Raw genomic sequence first — 22,147 nt, 5'->3', positions numbered from 1 at the left:
GGTCATTTAACTAACTGGAGGGTCATTTAATCAACTGGAGGGTCATTTAACTAACTGGAGGGTCATTTAATCAACTGGAGGGTCATTTAATCAACTGGAGGGTCATTTAATCAACTGGAGGGTCATTTAACTAACTGGAGGGTCATTTAACTAACTGGAGGGTCATTTAACTAACTGGAGGGTCATTTAATCAACTGGAGGGTCATTTAATCAACTGGAGGGTCATTTAATCAACTGGAGGGTCATTTAATCAACTGGAGGGTCATTTAACTAACTGGAGGGTCATTTAACTAACTGGAGGGTCATTTAACTAACTGGAGGGTCATTTAACTAACTGGAGGGTCATTTAACTAACTGGAGGGTCATTTAACTAACTGGAGGGTCATTTAATCAACTGGAGGGTCATTTAACTAACTGGAGGATCATTTAATCAACTGGAGGGTCATTTAACTAACTGGAGGGTCATTTAACTAACTGGAGGGTCATTTAACTAACTGGAGGGTCATTTAATCAACTGGAGGGTCATTTAATCAACTGGAGGGTCATTTAATCAACTGGAGGGTCATTTAACTAACTGGAGGGTCATTTAACTAACTGGAGGGTCATTTAACTAACTGGAGGGTCATTTAATCAACTGGAGGGTCATTTAACTAACTGGAAGGTCATTTAACTAACTGGAGGGTCATTTAACTAACTGGAGGGTCATTTAACTAACTGGAGGGGGGCACTTGTTTCAAGGTAGAATAACAGCATTAATTTATCCCTTTATATAGCCCTGGGAAGAAACACTACTGATCATCACAAAATAAAATGTACATTAACTGAAAATAGATCACTTTGACAGTTACCCGCCTGGGTTTGTGACCACGCTGACCGGGACAGCCCTATTCACACACATGCAAGCAGGCTGACACACGCACACACACACTCGCACACAAGCGTAAGAGAAGTATGTGTGTGTGTGTGTACTGTACTGCATTGCTAGGCTGATTCTCTACTCTCTGAGACGAAGGGAATCAAAGGACAGATGTGGAGGACAGGAGAGAAATCTAGTCCACTTTCCCATGATCCTCGAGCCCTTTTGTCCATTTTAATCCCATTCACGACTCATCTCCTCTGAGAGCTCTGTGCATTCTGTGTGTTCTTCCTGTCCGGGTTGGCACCCCCCCCTTGGGTTGTGCAGTGGCGGAGAGCTTTGTGGACTATACTCGGCCTTGTCTCAGGATGGTAAGTTGGTGGTTGAAGTTATCCCTCTAGTGGTGTGGGGGCTGTGCTTTGGCAAAGTGGGTGGGGTTATATCCTGCCTGTTCGGCCTTGTCTGGGGGTATCATCGGATTGGGCCACAGTGTCTCCCAACCCCTCCTGTCTCAGCCTCCAGTATTTATGCTGCAGTAGTTTGTGTCAGGGGGCTAGGGTCAGTCTGTTATATCTGCAGTATTTCTCCTGTCTTATGCGGTGTCCTGTGTGAATTTAAGTATGCGCTCTCTAATTCTCTCTTTCTTTCTCTCTCTCTCTCGGAGGACCTGAGCCCTAGGACCATGCCTCAGGACTACCTGGCCTGATGACTCCTTGCTGTCCCCAGTCCACCTGGCCGTGCTGCTGCTCCAGTTTCAACTGTTCTGCCTGCGGCTATGGAACCCTGACCTGTTCACCGGACGTGCTACCTGTCCCAGACCTGCTGTTTTCAACTCTCTAGAGACAGCAGGAGCGGTAGAGATACTCTGAATGATCGGCTATGAAAAGCCAACTGACATTTTCTCCTGAGGTGCTGACCTGTTGCACCCTCGACAACCACTGTGATTATAATTATTTGACCCTGCTGGTCATCTATGAACATTTGAACATCTTGGCCATGTTCTGTTATAATCTCCACCCAGCACAGCCAGAAGAGGACTGGCCACCCATTATAGCCTGGTTCCTCTAGGTTTCTTCCTAGGTTTCGGCCTTTCTTGGGAGTTGTTCCTAGCCACTGTGCTTCTACACTTGCATTGCTTGCTGGTTGGGGTTTTAGGCTGTGTTTCTTCTGTACAGCACTTTGTGACATCAGCTGATGTAAGAAGGGCTTTATAAATAAATTTGATTGAGTGTATATGTCCATTCGTGGAGTCCCTGTATCCAGCTCTCAGTTAATAAGTCATATCAATGTGTGACTCATGTCCCTACAACACCTGTATCTGTGTACAGTGGAATGTCACAGATACTGTGTAATCACAAAATAGTATAACGTCACAGATACTGTGTAATCACAAGACAGTGAACGTCACAGATACTGTGTAATCACAAGACAGTATAACATTACAGATACTGTGTAATCACAAGCCAGTATAACATTACAGATACTGTGTAATCACAAGCCAGTATAACATCACAGATACTGTGTAATCACAAAACAGTATAACGTCACAGATACTGTGTAATCACAAGACAGTGAACGTCACAGATACTGTGTAATCACAAGACAGTATAACATTACAGATACTGTGTAATCACAAGACAGTATAACATTACAGATACTGTGTAATCACAAGACAGTATAACATTACAGATACTGTGTAATCACAAGACGAAGCCTATTCTTCTTTTTCCAAGTGTTAAATATGGAAATGATGAAATAAGGTCCATAGTCATTCAAGATGGATTGGTTTTTATTCCCCCAGGAAAACTAGTGAGGACTGTTGTCATGGATACGATTTGCTGATTGTCAGGCGAGAGTGAGTCGCCATTGGCAAGTTGACTGGGAATATGGTTGAATCCCTCCATGAGGCAATCAAACAGGCAAAATGTCAGTACAGAGACAAAGTGGAGTCGCAATTCAACGGATCAGACACAAGATGTGTGTGTCAGGGTCTACAGACAATCAACAGATTACAAAGAGAAAACCAGCCTCGTCGCGGACACCGACGCCTCGCTCCCGGACAAGCTAAACACCTTCTTCAGCCGCTTTGAGGATAACACAGTGCCACCAACGCAGCCCCGCTTTGAGGATAACACAGTGCCACCAACGCAGCCCCGCTTTGAGGATAACACAGTGTCACCAACGCAGCCCCGCTTTGAGGATAACACAGTGTCACCAACGCAGCCCCGCTTTGAGGATAACACAGTGCCACCAACGCGGCCCCGCTTTGAGGATAACACAGTGCCACCAACGCGGCCCCGCTTTGAGGATAACACAGTGCCACCAACGCAGCCCCGCTTTGAGGATAACACAGTGTCACCAACGCAGCCCCGCTTTGAGGATAACACAGTGCCACCAACGCAGCCCCGCTTTGAGGATAACACAGTGCCACCAACGCAGCCCCGCTTTGAGGATAACACAGTGCCACCAACGCGGCCCCGCTTTGAGGATAACACAGTGCCACCAACGCAGCCCCGCTTTGAGGATAACACAGTGTCACCAACGCAGCCCCGCTTTGAGGATAACACAGTGCCACCAACGCGGCCCGCTTTGAGGATAACACAGTGCCACCAACGCAGCCCCGCTTTGAGGATAACACAGTGCCACCAACGCAGCCCCGCTTTGAGGATAACACAGTGCCACCAACGCAGCCCCGCTTTGAGGATAACACAGTGCCACCAACGCAGCCCCGCTTTGAGGATAACACAGTGCCACCAACGCAGCCCCGCTTTGAGGATAACACAGTGCCACCAACGCAGCCCCGCTTTGAGGATAACACAGTGCCACCAACACAGCCCCGCTTTGAGGATAACACAGTGCCACCAACACGGCCCGCTTTGAGGATAACACAGTGCCACCAACGCAGCCCCGCTTTGAGGATAACACAGTGTCACCAACACGGCCCGCTATGAGGATAACAGTGTCACCAACACAGCCCCGCTTTGAGGATAACACAGTGTCATCAACGCGGTCGACTTCCAAGGAATGTAGGGGCTCGTTCTCCGTGGCTGACGTGAGTAAGACATTTAAGCTTGTTAACCCTTGCAAGGCTGCCGGCCCAGACGGCATCCCTAGCCGCGTCCTCAGAGCATGCGCAGACCAGCTGGCTGGAGTGTTTACGGACATATTAAATCTCTCCCTTTCCCAGTCTGCTGTCCCCACCTGCTGCAAGATGTCCACCATTGCTCCTGTATCCAAGAAAGCAACAAGGTAACTGAACTAAGGCTTGGGGCTAGTTAAGGACCTTATCACCTCTACCTTACCAGACACCCTAGACCCACTTCAAATTGCTTACCGCCCCAATAGATCCACAGACGATGCAATCGCCATCGCACCGCACACTGCCCTGTCCCGCCTGGACAAGAGGAATACCAATTTAAGAATGCTGTTCATAGGCTATAGCTCAGCCTTCAACACCATAGTACCCTCCAAGCTCATCACTAAGCTCAGGGCCCTGGGTCCGAACACCTCCCTGTGCAACTGGGTCCTGGACTTTCTGATGGCTCGCCCTCAGGTGGTGAAGGTAGGAAAGAACCTCTTCGCTGATCCTCAACACTGGGGCACCACAAGGGTGCGTGCTCAGCCCCCTCCTGTACTCCCTGTTCACCCATGACTGCGTGGCCAAGCACCCCTCCAACTCAAGCCTCAAGTTTGCAGACGACACAACAGTAGTAGGCTTGATTACCAACAATGATGAGACAGTCTACAGGGAGGAGGTCAGGGCCCTGGCGGAGTGGTACGAGGAAAAGAACCTCTTCCTCAACAAAACGAAGGAGCAAATTATGGACTTCAGGAAACAGCAGAGGGGGCACGCCCCTATCCACATCTTCGGGACCGCAGTGGAGAAGTTGAAAAGCTTCAAGTTCCTAGGCTTACACGTCACTGACATCCTGAAATGGTACACCCACACAGACAGTGTGGTGAAGAATGCGCAACAGCGCCTCTTCAACCACAGGAGTCTGAAGAAATTTGGCTTGGGCAACTCAAACCCTCACAAACTTTTACAGATGCACAATTGAGAGCATCCTGTCGGGCTGTATCACCGCCTGGTACAACAACTGCACCGCCCGCTACCGCAGGGCTCTCCAGAGGGTGGAGGCCAACAGACTGTTAAATAGTCATCACTAGCCGGCTACCACTCGGTTACTCAACCCTGCACCTTAGAGGCTGCTGCCCCATATACATAGGAATCACTGGTCACTTTAATAATGGAACACTGGCCACTTTAATAACGTTTACATGCTGCTTTACTCATTTCATATGTATATACTGTATTCTATTCTACTGTATTTTAGACATTGCTCGTCCTAATATTATATACATCTTAATTCCATTATTTTACTTTTAGATGTGCGTGTGTGTGTGTGTGTGTGTGTGTATAGGGTTACTACAGGATGGTCAGACGAGGCTTACCTCTTTGTGTTGTGATGTGAGCTGTTCTTCCAGCTGGCTGCATCTTTCTAAAGCCACACGCAGTCTCTCCCTGACCTGGAAAACAGACAATGATTAGTCTCCATCATTTTACACACTGCCATTAGACCTGTGCAAAAGAAGAGATTAGCAGGCAGACAACGTCCTCCCCCCCACCAACCTTCTCGTCCAGGGCTTTGTGGTGTTCAAACAGGGACTTGAGTGCCTTGAGGACCTCTACCTCACTGGAGACCCCAGCGGGAGACTGGGCCTGCCTCTTCACCACCGTCATCCTCAGACTGCGTTCATGACGAGACACCAGACACTCCAGATGCTCCAGGAGAAGCTAAGGTCATCACAGAATACACATCAGATGTTACACGTCATGGTACACACACACACACGTTCCAGGAGAAGCTACGGTCATCACAGAATACACAAGTTACAAACAGCGCCATGTTCACGCCACACACACACACACACACACACACACACACACACACACACACACACACACACACACACACACACACACACACACACACACACACACACACACACACACACACACACACACACACACACACACACACACACACACACACACACACACACACACACACAGGATTGTGAAATAGTACAGACATGCTTACACATATGAGTGTGTGTTGTGCTCAATCCCATGTTGTTGAGCAGCTCAGGGGGGTCCCATCAGAGCTGCAGGCTGACAAAGCCCAGACTTATCCCTTAATCTCCCCTTCCCTCCTCATATCCCCCTCTACCCCCTTCCTCCCATATTCTACCCTCCATCCTCCCTCTCCCCTCCTCCATCCCCCTCTTTCTAATCCCTCCTCCCTCCCGCTCTTTCTCCCTCCCTCCTCTCCCCAGTCGGTGTCCATCGTTCCTAATTAGACTGACCCAGACTCTGCTCATTGCAACTAGACTGGCAGGTGGATTAACCAGTTAGAGCCGTACATCTGCCACTAGGCCAGAGCAGAGAAGTGACAGGCAGGGGAATTAACCTATGGCTGTCTGCGCTGTGACCTGGGAGGGCGGGTGCTCTGTCAGGGCGGGTGAGCTAATCCTCAGAACAGAAAGCAAGCCCTCTCAAAAACTCAAACACACACGTAAACACTACTAAAACACACATGTACTACTAAAACATACACACACTACTAACACACACAAACAAACAAATACCCACAGTGGGGGTTTGACACTGTTAATGGACTATGCTAGGGACTGGAAGGGGACTGTGTGTGTGTGTGTGTGTGTGTGTGTGTGTGTGTGTGTGTGTGTCTGACCCGTGTGTTGTTCCTCTCAGCCTTGAGCTCAGCGATCTCCTCCTCCCTCTCCATCAAATGCTCCCGACACACATTCACCTCCTTGGTCAGCGCAGCAAACTCCTGGACAACAACACATTAACACAACGTTAGAGATGACAGCAAACTCCTGGACAACAACACATTAACACAACGTTAGAGACGACAGCAAACTCCTGGACAACAACACATTAACACATCGTTAGAGATGACAGCAAACTCCTGGACAACAACACATTAACACAACGTTAGAGATGACAGCAAACTTCTGGACAACAACACATTAACACAACGTTAGAGATGACAGCAAACTCCTGGACAACAACACATTAACACAACGTTAGAGATGACAGCAAACTCCTGGACAACAACACATTAACACAACGTTAGAGATGACAGCAAACTCCTGGACAACAACACATTAACACATCGTTAGAGATGACAGCAAACTCCTGGACAACAACACATTAACACAACGTTAGAGATGACAGCAAACTCCTGGACAACAACACATTAACACAACGTTAGAGATGACAGCAAACTTCTGGACAACAACACATTAACACAACGTTAGAGATGACAGCAAACTCCTGGACAACAACACATTAACACAACGTTAGAGATGACGGCAAACTCCTGGACAACAACACATTAACACAACGTTAGAGAGACGGCAAACTCCTGGACAACAACACATTAACACAACGTTAGAGAGACAGCAAACTCCTGGACAACAACACATTAACACAACGTTAGAGATGACAGCAAACTCCTGGACAACAACACATTAACACAACGTTAGAGATGACAGCAAACTCCTGGACAACAACACATTAACACAACGTTAGAGATGACAGCAAACTCCTGGACAACAACACATTAACACAACGTTAGAGATGACAGCAAACTTCTGGACAACAACACATTAACACAACGTTAGAGAGACGGCAAACTCCTGGACAACAACACATTAACACAACGTTAGAGATGACAGCAAACTCCTGGACAACAACACATTAACACAACGTTAGAGATGACAGCAAACTCCTGGACAACAACACATTAACACAACGTTAGAGATGACAGCAAACTCCTGGACAACAACACATTAACACAACGTTAGAGATGACAGCAAACTCCTGGACAACAACACATTAACACAACGTTAGAGATGACAGCAAACTCCTGGACAACAACACATTAACACAATGTTAGAGATGACAGCAAACTCCTGGACAACAACACATTAACACAACGTTAGAGATGACAGCAAACTTCTGGACAACAACACATTAACACAACGTTAGAGAGACGGCAAACTCCTGGACAACAACACATTAACACAACGTTAGAGATGACAGCAAACTCCTGGACAACAACACATTAACACAACGTTAGAGATGACAGCAAACTCCTGGACAACAACACATTAACACAACGTTAGAGAGACAGCAAACTCCTGGACAACAACACATTAACCTGTTAGGGCTAGGGGGCAGTATTGACACGGCTGGATAAAAAACATACCCGATTTAATCTGGTTACCACTCCTACCCAGTAACTAGAATATGCATATACTTATTACATATGGATAGAAAACACCCTAAATTTTCTAAAACTGTTTGAATGGTGTCTGTGAGTATAACAGAACTCAAATGGCAGGTCAAAACCTGAGAGATTCCTTTACAGGAAGTGGCCTGTCTGACCATTTCTTGAACTTCTTTTCCATCTCTATCATTTACTAAGGATCTCTGCTCTAACGTGACACTTCCCACGTCGTCCATAGGCGCTCAGAGCCCGGGAAAAAACAGAATGTCGTCATTCCAGCCCCAGGCTGAAACACATTATCGCCTTTCTCAAGTGGCCGATCAAGGGACACTGGGCTTAGGCGCGTGACCCGACCGCCCCCACCTTTGGGATTTTTTCCTCTGTTTGCCGAAAAGGAGATTCCCTGTCGGAATATTATCGCTTTTCTACGAGAAAAATGGCGTAAAAATTGATTTTAAACAGCGGTTGACATGCTTCGAAGTACGGTAATGGAATATTTAGAATTTTATTGTCACGAATTGCGCCATGCGCGCGACACTTCTTTACTATTTCGGATAGTGTCTGGAACGCACGAACAAAACGCCGCTATTCGGATATAACGATGGATTATTTTGGACCAAACCAACATTTGTTATTGAAGTAGAAGTCCTGGGTGTGCATTCTGACGAAGACAACAAAAGGTAATCAAACTTTTATAATAGTAAATATGATTATGGTGAGTGCTAAACTTGCCGGGTGTCTAAATAGCGAGCCCGTGATGCCTGGGCTATGTACTTAGAATATTGCAAAATGTGCTTTCATCAAAAAGCTATTTTAAAATCGGACATATTGAGTGCATAGAGGAGGTCTGTATCTATAATTCTTAAAATAATTGTTATGCTTTTTGTGAACGTTTATCGTGAGTAATTTAGTAAAATGTTAGCGAATTCCCCGGAAGTTTGCGGGGGGTATGCTAGTTCTGAACGTCACATGCTAATGTAAAAAGCTGGTTTTTGATATAAATATGAACTTGATTGAACAAAACATGCATGTATTGTATAACATAATGTCCTAGGGTTGTCATCTGATGAAGATCATCAAAGGTGAGTGCTGCATTTAGCTGTCTTCTGGGTTTTGGTGACATTATATGTTGGCTTGAAAAATGGGTGTCTGATTATTTCTGGCTTGTTACTCTGCTGACATAATCTAATGTTTTGCTTTCGTTGGAAAGCCTTTTTGAAATCGGACAGTGTGGTTAGATTAACGAGAGTCTTGTCTTTAAATGGCTGTAAAATAGTCATATGTTTGAGAAATTGAAGTAATAGGATTTTTAAGGTTTTGAAAATCGCGCCACAGGATAGATGTGGCTGTTACGTAGGTGGGACGAATTCGTCCCGCCTAGCCTAGAGAGGTTAACACAACGTTAGAGCGACAGGTCAAATCAATCAAATGGATTTTATAAAGCCTACTTTTGACCAGGGCCCATAGGCTGCACACATACATAATACGTTTCCATGTTGGTAAACAGGTTGGGGAACTACACACTTCCTGCCAGTCTAACAGGTTGGGGAACTACACACTTCCTGCCAGTCAACAGGTTGGGGAACTACACACTTCCTGCCAGTCAACAGGTTGGGGAACTACACACTTCCTGCCAGTCAACAGGTTGGGGAACTACACACTTCCTGCCAGTCTAACAGGTTGGGGAACTACACACTTCCTGCCAGTCAACAGGTTGGGGAACTACACACTTCCTGCCAGTCAACAGGTTGGGCAACTACACACTTCCTGACAGTCAACAGGTTGGGCAACTACACACTTCCTGACAGTCAACAGGGTGGGGAACTACACACTTCCTGACAGTCAACAGGGTGGGGAACTACACACTTCCTGACAGTCAACAGGTTGGGCAACTACACACTTCCTGACAGTCAACAGGTTGGGGAAATACACACTTCCTGACAGTCAACAGGTTGGGCAACTACACACTTCCTGCCAGTCAACAGGTTGGGGAACTACACACTTCCTTCCAGTCAACAGGGTGGGGAACTACACACTTCCTTCCAGTCAACAGGTTGGGGAACTACACACTTCCTGACAGTCACTTTTTAAGCTGCAGAGAAAATATTTAAGCTGTATGTTTATGTGTGAATTTAATTTAAAATACGATTGAAGTATTGAATGAGTAGTAGCACTATTTCACGAATCTGACTGAAAAATAATAATAACTAAGATTATACTTTTGTATCTATTCAGAAAGGTTGAGCTCTCCATCTCTCAGAGGACCAGATGGACACAACCACAGTAAGAACAACACACACTGACTACAACTATCGGGAGAGATGGAGGGGAGAGGAGAGAAGAGAGGACAGGAGAGAGAGAGAGAGAGAGGGCAGGAGAGAAGAGAGAGAGAGAGAGGACAGGAGAGAAGAGAGAGAGAGAGAGAGAGAGAGAGGACAGGAGAGAAGAGAGAGAGAGGACAGGAGAGAAGAGAGAAAGAGAGAAAGAGAGAGAGAGGGGACAGGAGAGAAGAGAGAGAGGACAGGAGAGAAGAGAGAGAGGACAGGAGAGAAGAGAGAGAGGACAGGAGACAAGAGAGAGAGGACAGGAGACAAGAGAGAGAGGACAGGAGAGAGAGAGAGGACAGGAGAGAGAGAGGACAGGAGACAAGAGAGAGAGGACAGGAGACAAGAGAGAGAGGACAGGAGACAAGAGAGAGAGGACAGGAGAGAAGAGAGGACAGGAGAGAAGAGAGAGAGAGCGAGAGGACAGGAGAGAGAGAGAGACACTTCATTTAACTTCATATTCCAGAGTCTCCCTCCAGTCTTCCATCCATCCCATCCAATCAACAGAGTCTCCCCTCCAGTCTTCCATCCAATCAACAGAGTCTCCCTCCAGTCTTCCATCCAATCAACAGTCTCCCTCCAGTCTTCCATCCAATCAACAGAGTCTCCCTCCAGTCTTCCATCCAATCAACAGAGTCTCCCTCCAGTCTTCCATCCAATCAACAGAGTCTCCCTCCAGTCTTCCATCCAATCAACAGTCTCCCTCCAGTCTTCCATCCATCCCATTCAATCAACAGCCACCATGCATTAAGACTACATGCAGTTTACCAACTAGAGACTCTTGCCCTATACCACACACACACCTAGTCTCTCACACACACCACACACACACACACACACACACACACACACACACACACACACACACACACACACACACACACCTTAACAGATTCCATGGTTGGGCCTATAGAGTGAACCATCCTGATATTTGGTTCAGTGGGACAGGTTCCCTGAGTATCCAGGCCTTCTTTGAGGACACACACTGTTCAGTCCCCACGGCCTGAGGAAGCCCTTCTTCTTTCCCTCTCTTATATATTGATCTACTTCTTTGGCGACTGGCACCGATTCCACACTAGAGACCATGGGAGTTTTTGATTGGCCTGACCATGCATAAGTGCCCGTCCTTTAGCCAGTGAAGGAGGAGGAGGCGGGGAAAGGGGTTATTATGTGGGGAGTTGGAATGTTGGATTCCAGAATTCCAGAGCAGTCTGATATATAACCAGCCGCCAGAGAGAGAGAGGCCCTGCCTGTCTGACTACTTCAGGACAGCCTGCCCTGCATACTCTCTCCTTTCCCTCCATTTATCCACACTCTCCTTCTTGGTCTCCCTTTATCTCTCTGTCTCTTCTCATCACTGTCTGTGTCTGAAATCTGTCTGCCTACTACTAACCAAAACGACATACTGTGTACTAATCATACCACATACTATTTAGTACATACTATTTAGTAGAAATGTATGCAGCCGTTTACTAATCGTACTACATACTATTTAGTACATACTGTTGAGTAGAAAAGTATTCAGTAAGCAACAAATATCAACATACTAGGCTCTCCCATACTGATAATCAATGTTGGGGTCAGTTACCTGGAAACTAATATATTACATATTACTCGGTACATTAAACAAAAGTAACATGTTACTTTATAATATTACTTTGCATGTCCAAGGGAGCCGCGTCATTTTCATGAAGAAAAAAAATATCGAAACGTTTCGGACTGTCGGAGGGAGCCGCACACGCTCTACCAAAGGTACGCTGCTTACTACCTCAGGTCTGATCACTAGTTCCTCCTTCCATCTGATAGGCTGCTTACTACCTCAGGTCTGATCACTAGTTCCTCCTTCCATCTGATAGGCTGCTTACTACCTCAGGTCTGATCACTAGTTCCTCCTTCCATCTGATAGGCTGCTTACTACCTCAGGTCTGATCACTAGTTCCTCCTTCCATCTGATAGGCTGCTTACTACCTCAGGTCTGATCACTAGTTCCTCCTTCCATCTGATAGGCTGCTTACTACCTCAGGTCTGATCACTAGTTCCTCCTTCCATCTGATAGGCTGCTTACTACCTCAGGTCTGATCACTAGTTCCTCCTTCCATCTGATAGGCTGCTTACTACCTCAGGTCTGATCACTAGTTCCTCCTTCCATCTGATAGGCTGCTTACTACCTCAGGTCTGATCACTAGTTCCTCCTTCCATCTGATAGGCTGCTTACTACCTCAGGTCTGATCACTAGTTCCTCCTTCCATCTGATAGGCTGCTTACTACCTCAGGTCTGATCACTAGTTCCTCCTTCCATCTGATAGGCTGCTTACTACCTCAGGTCTGATCACTAGTTCCTGCATTCATCTGATAGGCTGCTTACTACCTCAGGTCTGATCACTAGTTCCTCCTTCCATCTGATAGGCTGCTTACTACCTCAGGTCTGATCAATAGTTCCTCCTTCCATCTGATAGGCTGCTTACTACCTCAGGTCTGATCACTAGTTCCTGCATTCATCTGATAGGCTACTTACTACCTCAGGTCTGATCACTAGTTCCTCCTTCCATCTGTGGCGCTGCTTTCCTGTGCTAGTCTACAAGTGCTGCACTTTCATATGGGCTGCTGAATTAGCCAAATATACTGGAAGACAAACATCTGTACAGATATTTTGAATGAAAAGCTATGATCTCTCTTTCACGGCGCCAATTCTATTTATATGAGGAAACAAACTGAGATCGGATCATGAAAACGTGTTATGATTCTGAAAGCAAGGCACACTTTACTTCACAAAGTAACTATTAATATATTACCAACTGTTGAAAAGTAATACATGGAATTGCTAGTTACTCATAAAAAGTAATCAGATTACATTTCTTTTGATACCCCCATCGCTGCTAAGTAATGCATCATCTAATGTTGCCTTGTTTCATTTTATCCCTTCTCTAATTATCAGTTTATCATCAGTTGTCGTCAAACACGCGGGTCTCAAAACAACATTCCCTTCCTCAATAGTGTGCAGCGAATCAAACTAGATGAAAAGCCAAATTGAGTATGAAATCTTGGCACTTAAAACACTAGATTTTCAAAATGTCACAAACTATGAATATAAATCTGCAACCTCTGTGTGTCGCTTTCTTTTTCACCCCTGTGTTGCCCCTGTGTTGCCCCTGTGGTGCCCCTGTGGTGCCCCTGTGGTGCCCCTGTGGTGCCCCTGTGGTGCCCCTGTGGTGCCCCTGTGTTGCCCCTGTGTTGCCCCTGTGGTGCCCCTGTGTGTGTCTCTCCTCTTTGTACTAAAGACATATGACCAAAGCAGACACCAAGGGAAGCTTTTCTCTTTTCTACATCACCGAAGGCAAAACGCTTCGGTCAGACATGCTTTAATGTTTAGCACACAAGTCTATCTGGGCTAAGGCCCTGTGGTAGCGGCCTAATGTGGGCTCCACTGATAAGCAGCATGTCTGTCCAATGTCCATCCATCACTGCAGCACTAAGAGGCCTGAGCGCAGAGCGTGACAAAAGCACAGCTGAATGCGCTCCTTTTCATTTCTGACCTAGCGCTTCGGGGGAAGAGAAAAATACCACTGAAGATTCTTTTTCTTACACCTGTCAGCACGGCTTCCTAGAATCTGTTGAGAGTGTGTGATGTGTGTGGGCGCCTAAGTGAGTGTGCGCGGGGTGTGTCCCCCCCGCGCGCGGGGTGTGTCTCCCGCGTGTCTCTGTGCGCGCCGGGGTGTCTCTGTGCGCGCCGGGGTGTCTCTGTGCGCGCCGGGGTGTCTCTGTGCGCGCCGGGGTGTCTCTGTGCGCGCCGGGGTGTCTCTGTGCGCGCCGGGGTGTCTCTGTGCGCGCCGGGGTGTCTCTGTGCGCGCGGGGTGTCTCTGTGTGGCTGCATAACCTAACTCCCCCTGAGACACCCTCGGAGACTGGGGTCACCGTCTGGGTCAAACATGATCAGCCATTATCAACACAGACCCTGGAGCAACTGCCTTGCACATCAACTGATGTTTCACCTTGTCTGCCTGGGGATTACAAACAGCCACCTTTAGATGACCTGCTGAATGCTCTAACCGCTACGCTAGCTGCGACCTGTTGTCCTCCTGGTATTACAGGCTAGATATCGGATGGGATAAATGAACACAAAAACTGTTCCGTATTAACAGAAACCTGGATTTGCTGCTGTGGTACACCACAGCTCCCTCTCTCTCATTCCAGTATGACAGCTCCCTCCCTCCCTCTCTCTCATTCCAGTATGACAGCTCCCTCCCTCTCATTCCAGTATGACAGCTCCCTCTCTCTCATTCCAGTATGACAGCTCCCTCCCTCTCTCTCATTCCAGTATGACAGCTCCCTCCCTCTCTCTCATTCCAGTATGACAGCTCCCTCCCTCTCTCTCATTCCAGTATGACAGCTCCCTCCCTCTCTCTCATTCCAGTATGACAGCTCCCTCTCTCTCATTCCAGTATGACAGCTCCCTCTCTCTCATTCCAGTATGACAGCTCCCTCTCCCTCATTCCAGTATGACAGCTCCCTCTCCCTCATTCCAGTATGACAGCTCCCTCCCTCTCATTCCAGTATGACAGCTCCCTCTCTCTCATTCCAGTATGACAGCTCCCTCTCTCTCATTCCAGTATGACAGCTCCCTCCCTCTCATTCCAGTATGACAGCTCCCTCTCTCTCATTCCAGTATGACAGCTCCCTCTCTCTCATTCCAGTATGACAGCTCCCTCCCTCTCATTCCAGTATGACAGCAGCTCCCTCTCTCTCATTCCAGTATGACAGCAGCTCCCTCTCTCTCATTCCAGTATGACAGCTCCCTCTCTCTCATTCCAGTATGACAGCTCCCTCTCTCTCATTCCAGTATGACAGCTCCCTCTCTCTCATTCCAGTATGACAGCTCCCTCTCTCTCATTCCAGTATGACAGCTCCCTCTCTCATTCCAGTATGACAGCTCCCTCTCTCTCATTCCAGTATGACAGCTCCCTCTCTCTCATTCCAGTATGACAGCTCCCTCTCTCTCATTCCAGTATGACAGCTCCCTCTCTCTCATTCCAGTATGACAGCTCCCTCCCTCTCATTCCAGTATGACAGCTCCCTCTCTCTCTCATTCCAGTATGACAGCTCCCTCCCTCTCTCTCATTCCAGTATGACAGCGACCTCCCTCTCTCTCTCATTCCAGTATGACAGCGACCTCCCTCTCTCTCTCATTCCAGTATGACAGCGACCTCCCTCTCTCTCATTCCAGTATGACAGCTCCCTCCCTCTCTCTCATTCCAGTATGACAGCTCCCTCCCTCTCTCTCATTCCAGTATGACAGCTCCCTCCCTCTCATTCCAGTATGACAGCTCCCTCTCTCTCATTCCAGTATGACAGCTCCCTCTCTCTCATTCCAGTATGACAGCTCCCTCCCTCTCATTCCAGTATGACAGCTCCCTCTCTCTCATTCCAGTATGACAGCTCCCTCCCTCAGCTCCCTCCCTCTCATTCCAGTATGACAGCTCCCTCCCTCTCATTCCAGTATGACAGCTCCCTCCCTCTCATTCCAGTATGACAGCTCCCTCCCTCTCATTCCAGTATGACAGCTCCCTCCCTCTCATTCCAGTATGACAGCTCCCTCTCTCTCATTCCAGTATGACAGCTCCCTCTCTCTCATTCCAGTATGACAGCTCCCTCCCTCTCTCTCATTCCAGTATGACAGCTCCCTCCCTCTCTCTCATTCCAGTATGACAGCTCCCTCCCTCTCTCTCATTCCAGTATGACAGCTCCCTCTCTCTCATTCCAGTATGACAGCTCCCTCTCTCTCATTCCAGTATGACAGCTCCCTCTCTCTCATTCCAGTATGACAGCTCCCTCTCTCTCATTCCAGTATGACAGCTCCCTCCCTCTCATTCCAGTATGACAGCTCCCTCCTCCTCTCATGTGACCTTTATTTAACTAGGCAAGTCAGTTAAGAACAAATTCTTATTTACAACGACGGCCTGCCCCGGCCAAGCCCGGACGACGCTGGGCCAATTGTGCGCCGCCCTATGGGACTCTCAATCATGGCTGGTTGTGATACAGCCTGGATTCGAACCTGGGTGTCTGTAGTGATGCCTCTAGCACTGAGATGCAGTGCTTTAGACCGCTGCCCCACTCGGGAGCCCCAAAATTCCTTCCAGTATTAACAGAAACCTGGATTTGCTGCTGTGGTACACCACCAGCGTAGGAAAGTATCTTCCCTCCCTCCCTCATTCAACAATGACAGCTCCCTCCCTCCCTCATTCCAGTATGACAGCTCCCTCTCTCTCATTCCAGTATGACAGCTCCCTCCCTCCCTCTCTCTCATTCCAGTATGACAGCTCCCTCCCTCTCATTCCAGTATGACAGCTCCCTCTCCCTCATTCCAGTATGACAGCTCCCTCTCCCTCATTCCAGTATGACAGCTCCCTCCCTCTCATTCCAGTATGACAGCTCCCTCTCTCTCATTCCAGTATGACAGCTCCCTCTCTCTCATTCCAGTATGACAGCTCCCTCTCTCTCATTCCAGTATGACAGCTCCCTCCCTCTCATTCCAGTATGACAGCAGCTCCCTCTCTCTCATTCCAGTATGACAGCAGCTCCCTCTCTCATTCCAGTATGACAGCTCCCTCCCTCTCATTCCAGTATGACAGCTCCCTCCCTCTCATTCCAGTATGACAGCTCCCTCCCTCTCATTCCAGTATGACAGCTCCCTCCCTCTCATTCCAGTATGACAGCTCCCTCCCTCTCATTCCAGTATGACAGCTCCCTCCCTCTCATTCCAGTATGACAGCTCCCTCTCTCTCATTCCAGTATGACAGCTCCCTCTCTCTCATTCCAGTATGACAGCTCCCTCCCTCTCTCTCATTCCAGTATGACAGCTCCCTCCCTCTCTCTCATTCCAGTATGACAGCTCCCTCCCTCTCTCTCATTCCAGTATGACAGCTCCCTCCCTCTCTCTCATTCCAGTATGACAGCTCCCTCTCTCTCATTCCAGTATGACAGCTCCCTCTCTCTCATTCCAGTATGACAGCTCCCTCTCTCTCAATCATGGCTGGTTGTGATACAGCCTGGATTCGAACCTGGGTGTCTGTAGTGATGCCTCTAGCACTGAGATGCAGTGCTTTAGACCGCTGCCCCACTCGGGAGCCCCAAAATTCCTTCCAGTATGACAGCTCTCTCCCTTTCTCCCTCATTCCAGAAGGACAGCTCTCTCCCTTTCTCCCTCATTCCAGAAGGACAGCTCTCTCCCTTTCTCCCTCATTCCAGAAGGACAGCTCTCTCCCTTTCTCCCTCATTCCAGAAGGACAGCTCTCTCCCTTTCTCCCTCATTCCAGGACAGCTCTCTCCCTTTCGCCCTCATTCCAGAAGGACACTTCAGAGGGAGTCCTCTCTAACAGGCCTGTGTAAAGCCAAACAGAACAGTCCTCTCTAACAGGCCTGTGTAAAGCCAAACAGAACAGTCCTCTCTAACAGGCCTGTGTAAAGCCAAACAGAACAGTCCTCTCTAACAGGCCTGTGTAAAGCCAAACAGAACAGTCCTCTCTAACAGGCCTGTGTAAAGCCAAACAGAACAGTCCTCTCTAACAGGCCTGTGTAAAGCCAAACAGAACAGTCCTCTCTAACAGGCCTGTGTAAAGCCAAACAGTGTAGACAGTAGTGTCATGACAACACCACCATATGAGTCTGTCTGTGATGCGTCAGACAGAGACAGGTGACAGGGAGCAGCCCTGTTTGTTTAAACACACAGATAAACTCACTTCACATCACTTACATGTTTACACCCCAACGACAACCTATGACTCAGACAGAAACAAAGAGATGGGAGAGAGAGAGACGGGGAAGAGAGAGGAGAGAGAGATGGGGAAGAGAGAGGAGAGAGAGATGGGGAAGAGAGAGGAGAGAGAGATTTGGAAGAGAGGAGAGAGACAGGGAAGAGAGCGGAGAGAGAGGTGACATCAAGAAGGGATCATATCTTTCACATGGTCAGTCTGTGTCATGGAAAGAGCAGGTGTTCCTAATGCCTTGTGTACGGACAGACAGACAGAGAGACAGAGAGACAGACAGACAGACAGACAGACAGAGAGAGAGTAGCTACCAGATGTCATGGTTGAGAAGCTTGGACATTTCCAAGTGAATGTAAACAAGAGACATTGTGCAAATAGACGCACGCTTGTCTGAAGGAAGAACAGTACTGGCTCTGGAGCAGCATGTACACACACACACACACACACACACACACACACACACACACACACACACACACACACACACACACACACACACACACACACACACACACACACACACACACACACACACACACACACACACACCACACACACACACACACACACACACACACACACACACACACACACACACACACATTAAATATGTAGGGCGGAGCACGTGCATACACCCATTTGAATGAAATGGGAGTAGCCTCTGGCTCTCCCTCTCTCTGTGTGTTCGCTGTGCAGATGTCCGCTGGGTAACAGAGAGGGTATGATGCTACCGCTGTTTGTCTCGTCTGTCAGGAGGTGAGCCCTCTACCAAGGGTTCATGATACAGATGGGTGGAACTCCCAATTGATAGGGCCCTGGGCCCACATGGGGGAAACACGGGGGAAACACGGGGGAAACACGGGGGAAACACGGGGGAAACACGGGGGAAATGACACAGCACAGCTTCCAGAAAGACCGTTGCTTTCAAACGAGGGATTTGGTGGTAAAACAGTCATTCTGCTCATAGATTATACACGTATGAACTACACATTGACACGTCCAGCCCAAAGCGGGAAGTAAAAAAAATACTTAGTCAGCATGTCTTTAATAAGCATTTGGTAGGGAACTGTAAAACAAGTACACATGTAGAATACAATGTAAATGCCATGGTGTTGATACCATGCTCCCAACAGCACTCTGCAATCTGAAGCCACTGACACGTTTTGCCCTGAACCACACAACTCTAGCCATCTGCAGGTCAAAAGTCAAAGTAGCCCAGACAACTAGACTGAACAGTGTGTTGAGCTGGAGCGTGGTCCATGGCATGCAGCATCTCCTTAAACTGTTATTTACTCTGCTGTTACATCTGGTAAGAGACTGCAGCAACACTGGTCTGACAGACTCTCTACTCTACTGTTACATCTGGTCTAGAGACTGCAGCAACACTGGTCTGACAGACTCTCTACTCTGCTGTTACATCTGGTCTAGAGACTGCAGCAACACTGGTCTGAGACTCTCTACTCTGCTGTTACATCTGGTCTAGAGACTGCAGCAACACTGGTCTGACAGACTCTCTACTCTGCTGTTACATCTGGTAAGAGACTGCAGCAACACTGGTCTGACAGACTCTCTACTCTGCTGTTACATCTGGTCTAGAGACTGCAGCAACACTGGTCTGACAGACTCTCTACTCTGCTGTTACATCTGGTCTAGAGACTGCAGCAGCACTGGTCTGACAGACTCTCTACTCTGCTGTTACATCTGGTCTAGAGACTGCAGCAACACTGGTCTGAGACTCTCTACTCTGCTGTTACATCTGGTAAGAGACTGCAGCAACACTGGTCTGACAGACTCTCTACTCTGCTGTTACATCTGGTCTAGAGACTGCAGCAACACTGGTCTGACAGACTCTCTACTCTGCTGTTACATCTGGTAAGAGACTGCAGCAACACTGGTCTGACAGACTCTACTCTGCTGTTACATCTGGTAAGAGACTGCAGCAACACTGGTCTGACAGACTCTCTACTCTGCTGTTACATCTGGTCTAGAGACTGCAGCAACACTGGTCTGACAGACTCTCTACTCTGCTGTTACATCTGGTCTAGAGACTGCAGCAACACTGGTCTGACAGACTCTCTACTCTGCTGTTACATCTGGTAAGAGACTGCAGCAGCACTGGTCTGACAGACTCTCTACTCTGCTGTTACATCTGGTAAGAGACTGCAGCAGCACTGGTCTGACAGACTCTCTACTCTGCTGTTACATCTGGTCTAGAGACTGCAGCAGCACTGGTCTGACAGACTCTCTACTCTGCTGTTACATCTGGTCTAGAGACTGCAGCAACACTGGTCTGAGACTCTCTACTCTGCTGTTACATCTGGTAAGAGACTGCAGCAACACTGGTCTGACAGACTCTCTACTCTGCTGTTACATCTGGTCTAGAGACTGCAGCAACACTGGTCTGACAGACTCTCTACTCTGCTGTTACATCTGGTAAGAGACTGCAGCAACACTGGTCTGACAGACTCTACTCTGCTGTTACATCTGGTAAGAGACTGCAGCAGCACTGGTCTGACAGACTCTCTACTCTGCTGTTACATCTGGTAAGAGACTGCAGCAGCACTGGTCTGACAGACTCTCTACTCTGCTGTTACATCTGGTAAGAGACTGCAGCAACACTGGTCTGACAGACTCTCTACTCTGCTGTTACATCTGGTAAGAGACTGCAGCAGCACTGGTCTGACAGACTCTCTACTCTGCTGTTACATCTGGTCTAGAGACTGCAGCAACACTGGTCTGACAGACTCTCTACTCTGCTGTTACATCTGGTAAGAGACTGCAGCAGCACTGGTCTGACAGACTCTCTACTCTGCTGTTACATCTGGTCTAGAGACTGCAGCAACACTGGTCTGACAGACTCTCTACTCTGCTGTTACATCTGGTCTAGAGACTGCAGCAACACTGGTCTGACAGACTCTCTACTCTGCTGTTACATCTGGTCTAGAGACTGCAGCAGCACTGGTCTGACAGACTCTCTACTCTGCTGTTACATCTGGTCTAGAGACTGCAGCAACACTGGTCTGACAGACTCTCTACTCTGCTGTTACATCTGGTCTAGAGACTGCAGCAACACTGGTCTGACAGACTCTCTACTCTGCTGTTACATCTGGTCTAGAGACTGCAGCAGCACTGGTCTGACAGACTCTACTCTGCTGTTACATCTGGTCTAGAGACTGCAGCAACACTGGTCTGACAGACTCTCTACTCTAGTGACTGTCTGGAACAAGTCCGCCTTTGTCTCAGTCTCCTGTTCTGTCCCTCTTTCTTTCTCCCCCTCTAGGTCCTTTCCTCCGTCTCTCGGTAAGTCAGTCAGTTTTCCCCCTCTCTCCGTGTCTCTCCCTCTATCCCAGTCTCTCCCATCTCAGTTTGATTCCTTCGATGTTTTTAGTATCCTGGGAGAGTAGGAAAACATTGGTGGTGAATGTCCCTGTACGACCAACGTCCTCATGCAGGGGCTCTATGTTCATACGTTGTGTCCATTGGTGGAATAGTGGGTCTAAGGTGGACTGGAACTAATTCTACATGCCGTTCCACAGCCCTGTTTGTAAAAGATGCTGCTGACGTTGGGGGGTGATCTAGATTAGAGGTCGGACGATTATGATTTTTCAACGCCGATACCGATTATTGGAGGACCAAAACCCCCGATGCCGATTAATCTGCCGATTTAAAAAAATGTTTTTGTAATAATGACAATTACAACAATACTGAATGAACACTTATTTTAACTTAATATAATATACATCAATAAAATCAATTTAGCCTCAAATAAATAATGAAACATGTTCAATTTGGTTTAAATAATGCAAAACAAAGTGTTGGAGAAGAAAGTAAAAGTGCAATATGTGCCATGTAAGAAAGCTAACGTTTAAGTGCCTTGCTCAGAACATG

At 47.8% G+C, this 22,147-nt stretch overlaps 1 protein-coding gene across 16 annotated transcripts in view; it reads right to left on the bottom strand.

Annotated features, from left to right (window-relative positions):
- The window catches only part of LOC106599863 (liprin-alpha-1), a 91,543-nt gene that overhangs the window by 49,907 nt on the left and 19,489 nt on the right, over positions 1-22,147 (bottom strand). For all 16 annotated transcript variants that reach the window (XM_082969772.1, XM_082969773.1, XM_082969760.1 and 13 more), the window contains exons 3-5: positions 6,610-6,711; positions 5,487-5,651; positions 5,309-5,383 (exon numbers count right to left, since the gene is read on the bottom strand). In XM_082969772.1, coding sequence (XP_082825898.1) covers positions 5,309-5,383; positions 5,487-5,651; positions 6,610-6,711 — 342 coding nt within the window. The remainder of the gene's footprint in view (positions 1-5,308; positions 5,384-5,486; positions 5,652-6,609; positions 6,712-22,147) is intronic.

The sequence above is a fragment of the Salmo salar genome, chromosome 26 (genome assembly GCF_965601325.2).
Source record: "Salmo salar chromosome 26, fSalSal1, whole genome shotgun sequence".
NCBI lineage: Eukaryota > Metazoa > Chordata > Actinopteri > Salmoniformes > Salmonidae > Salmo > Salmo salar.
This window is presented reverse-complemented; position numbering and strand designations above follow the sequence as displayed.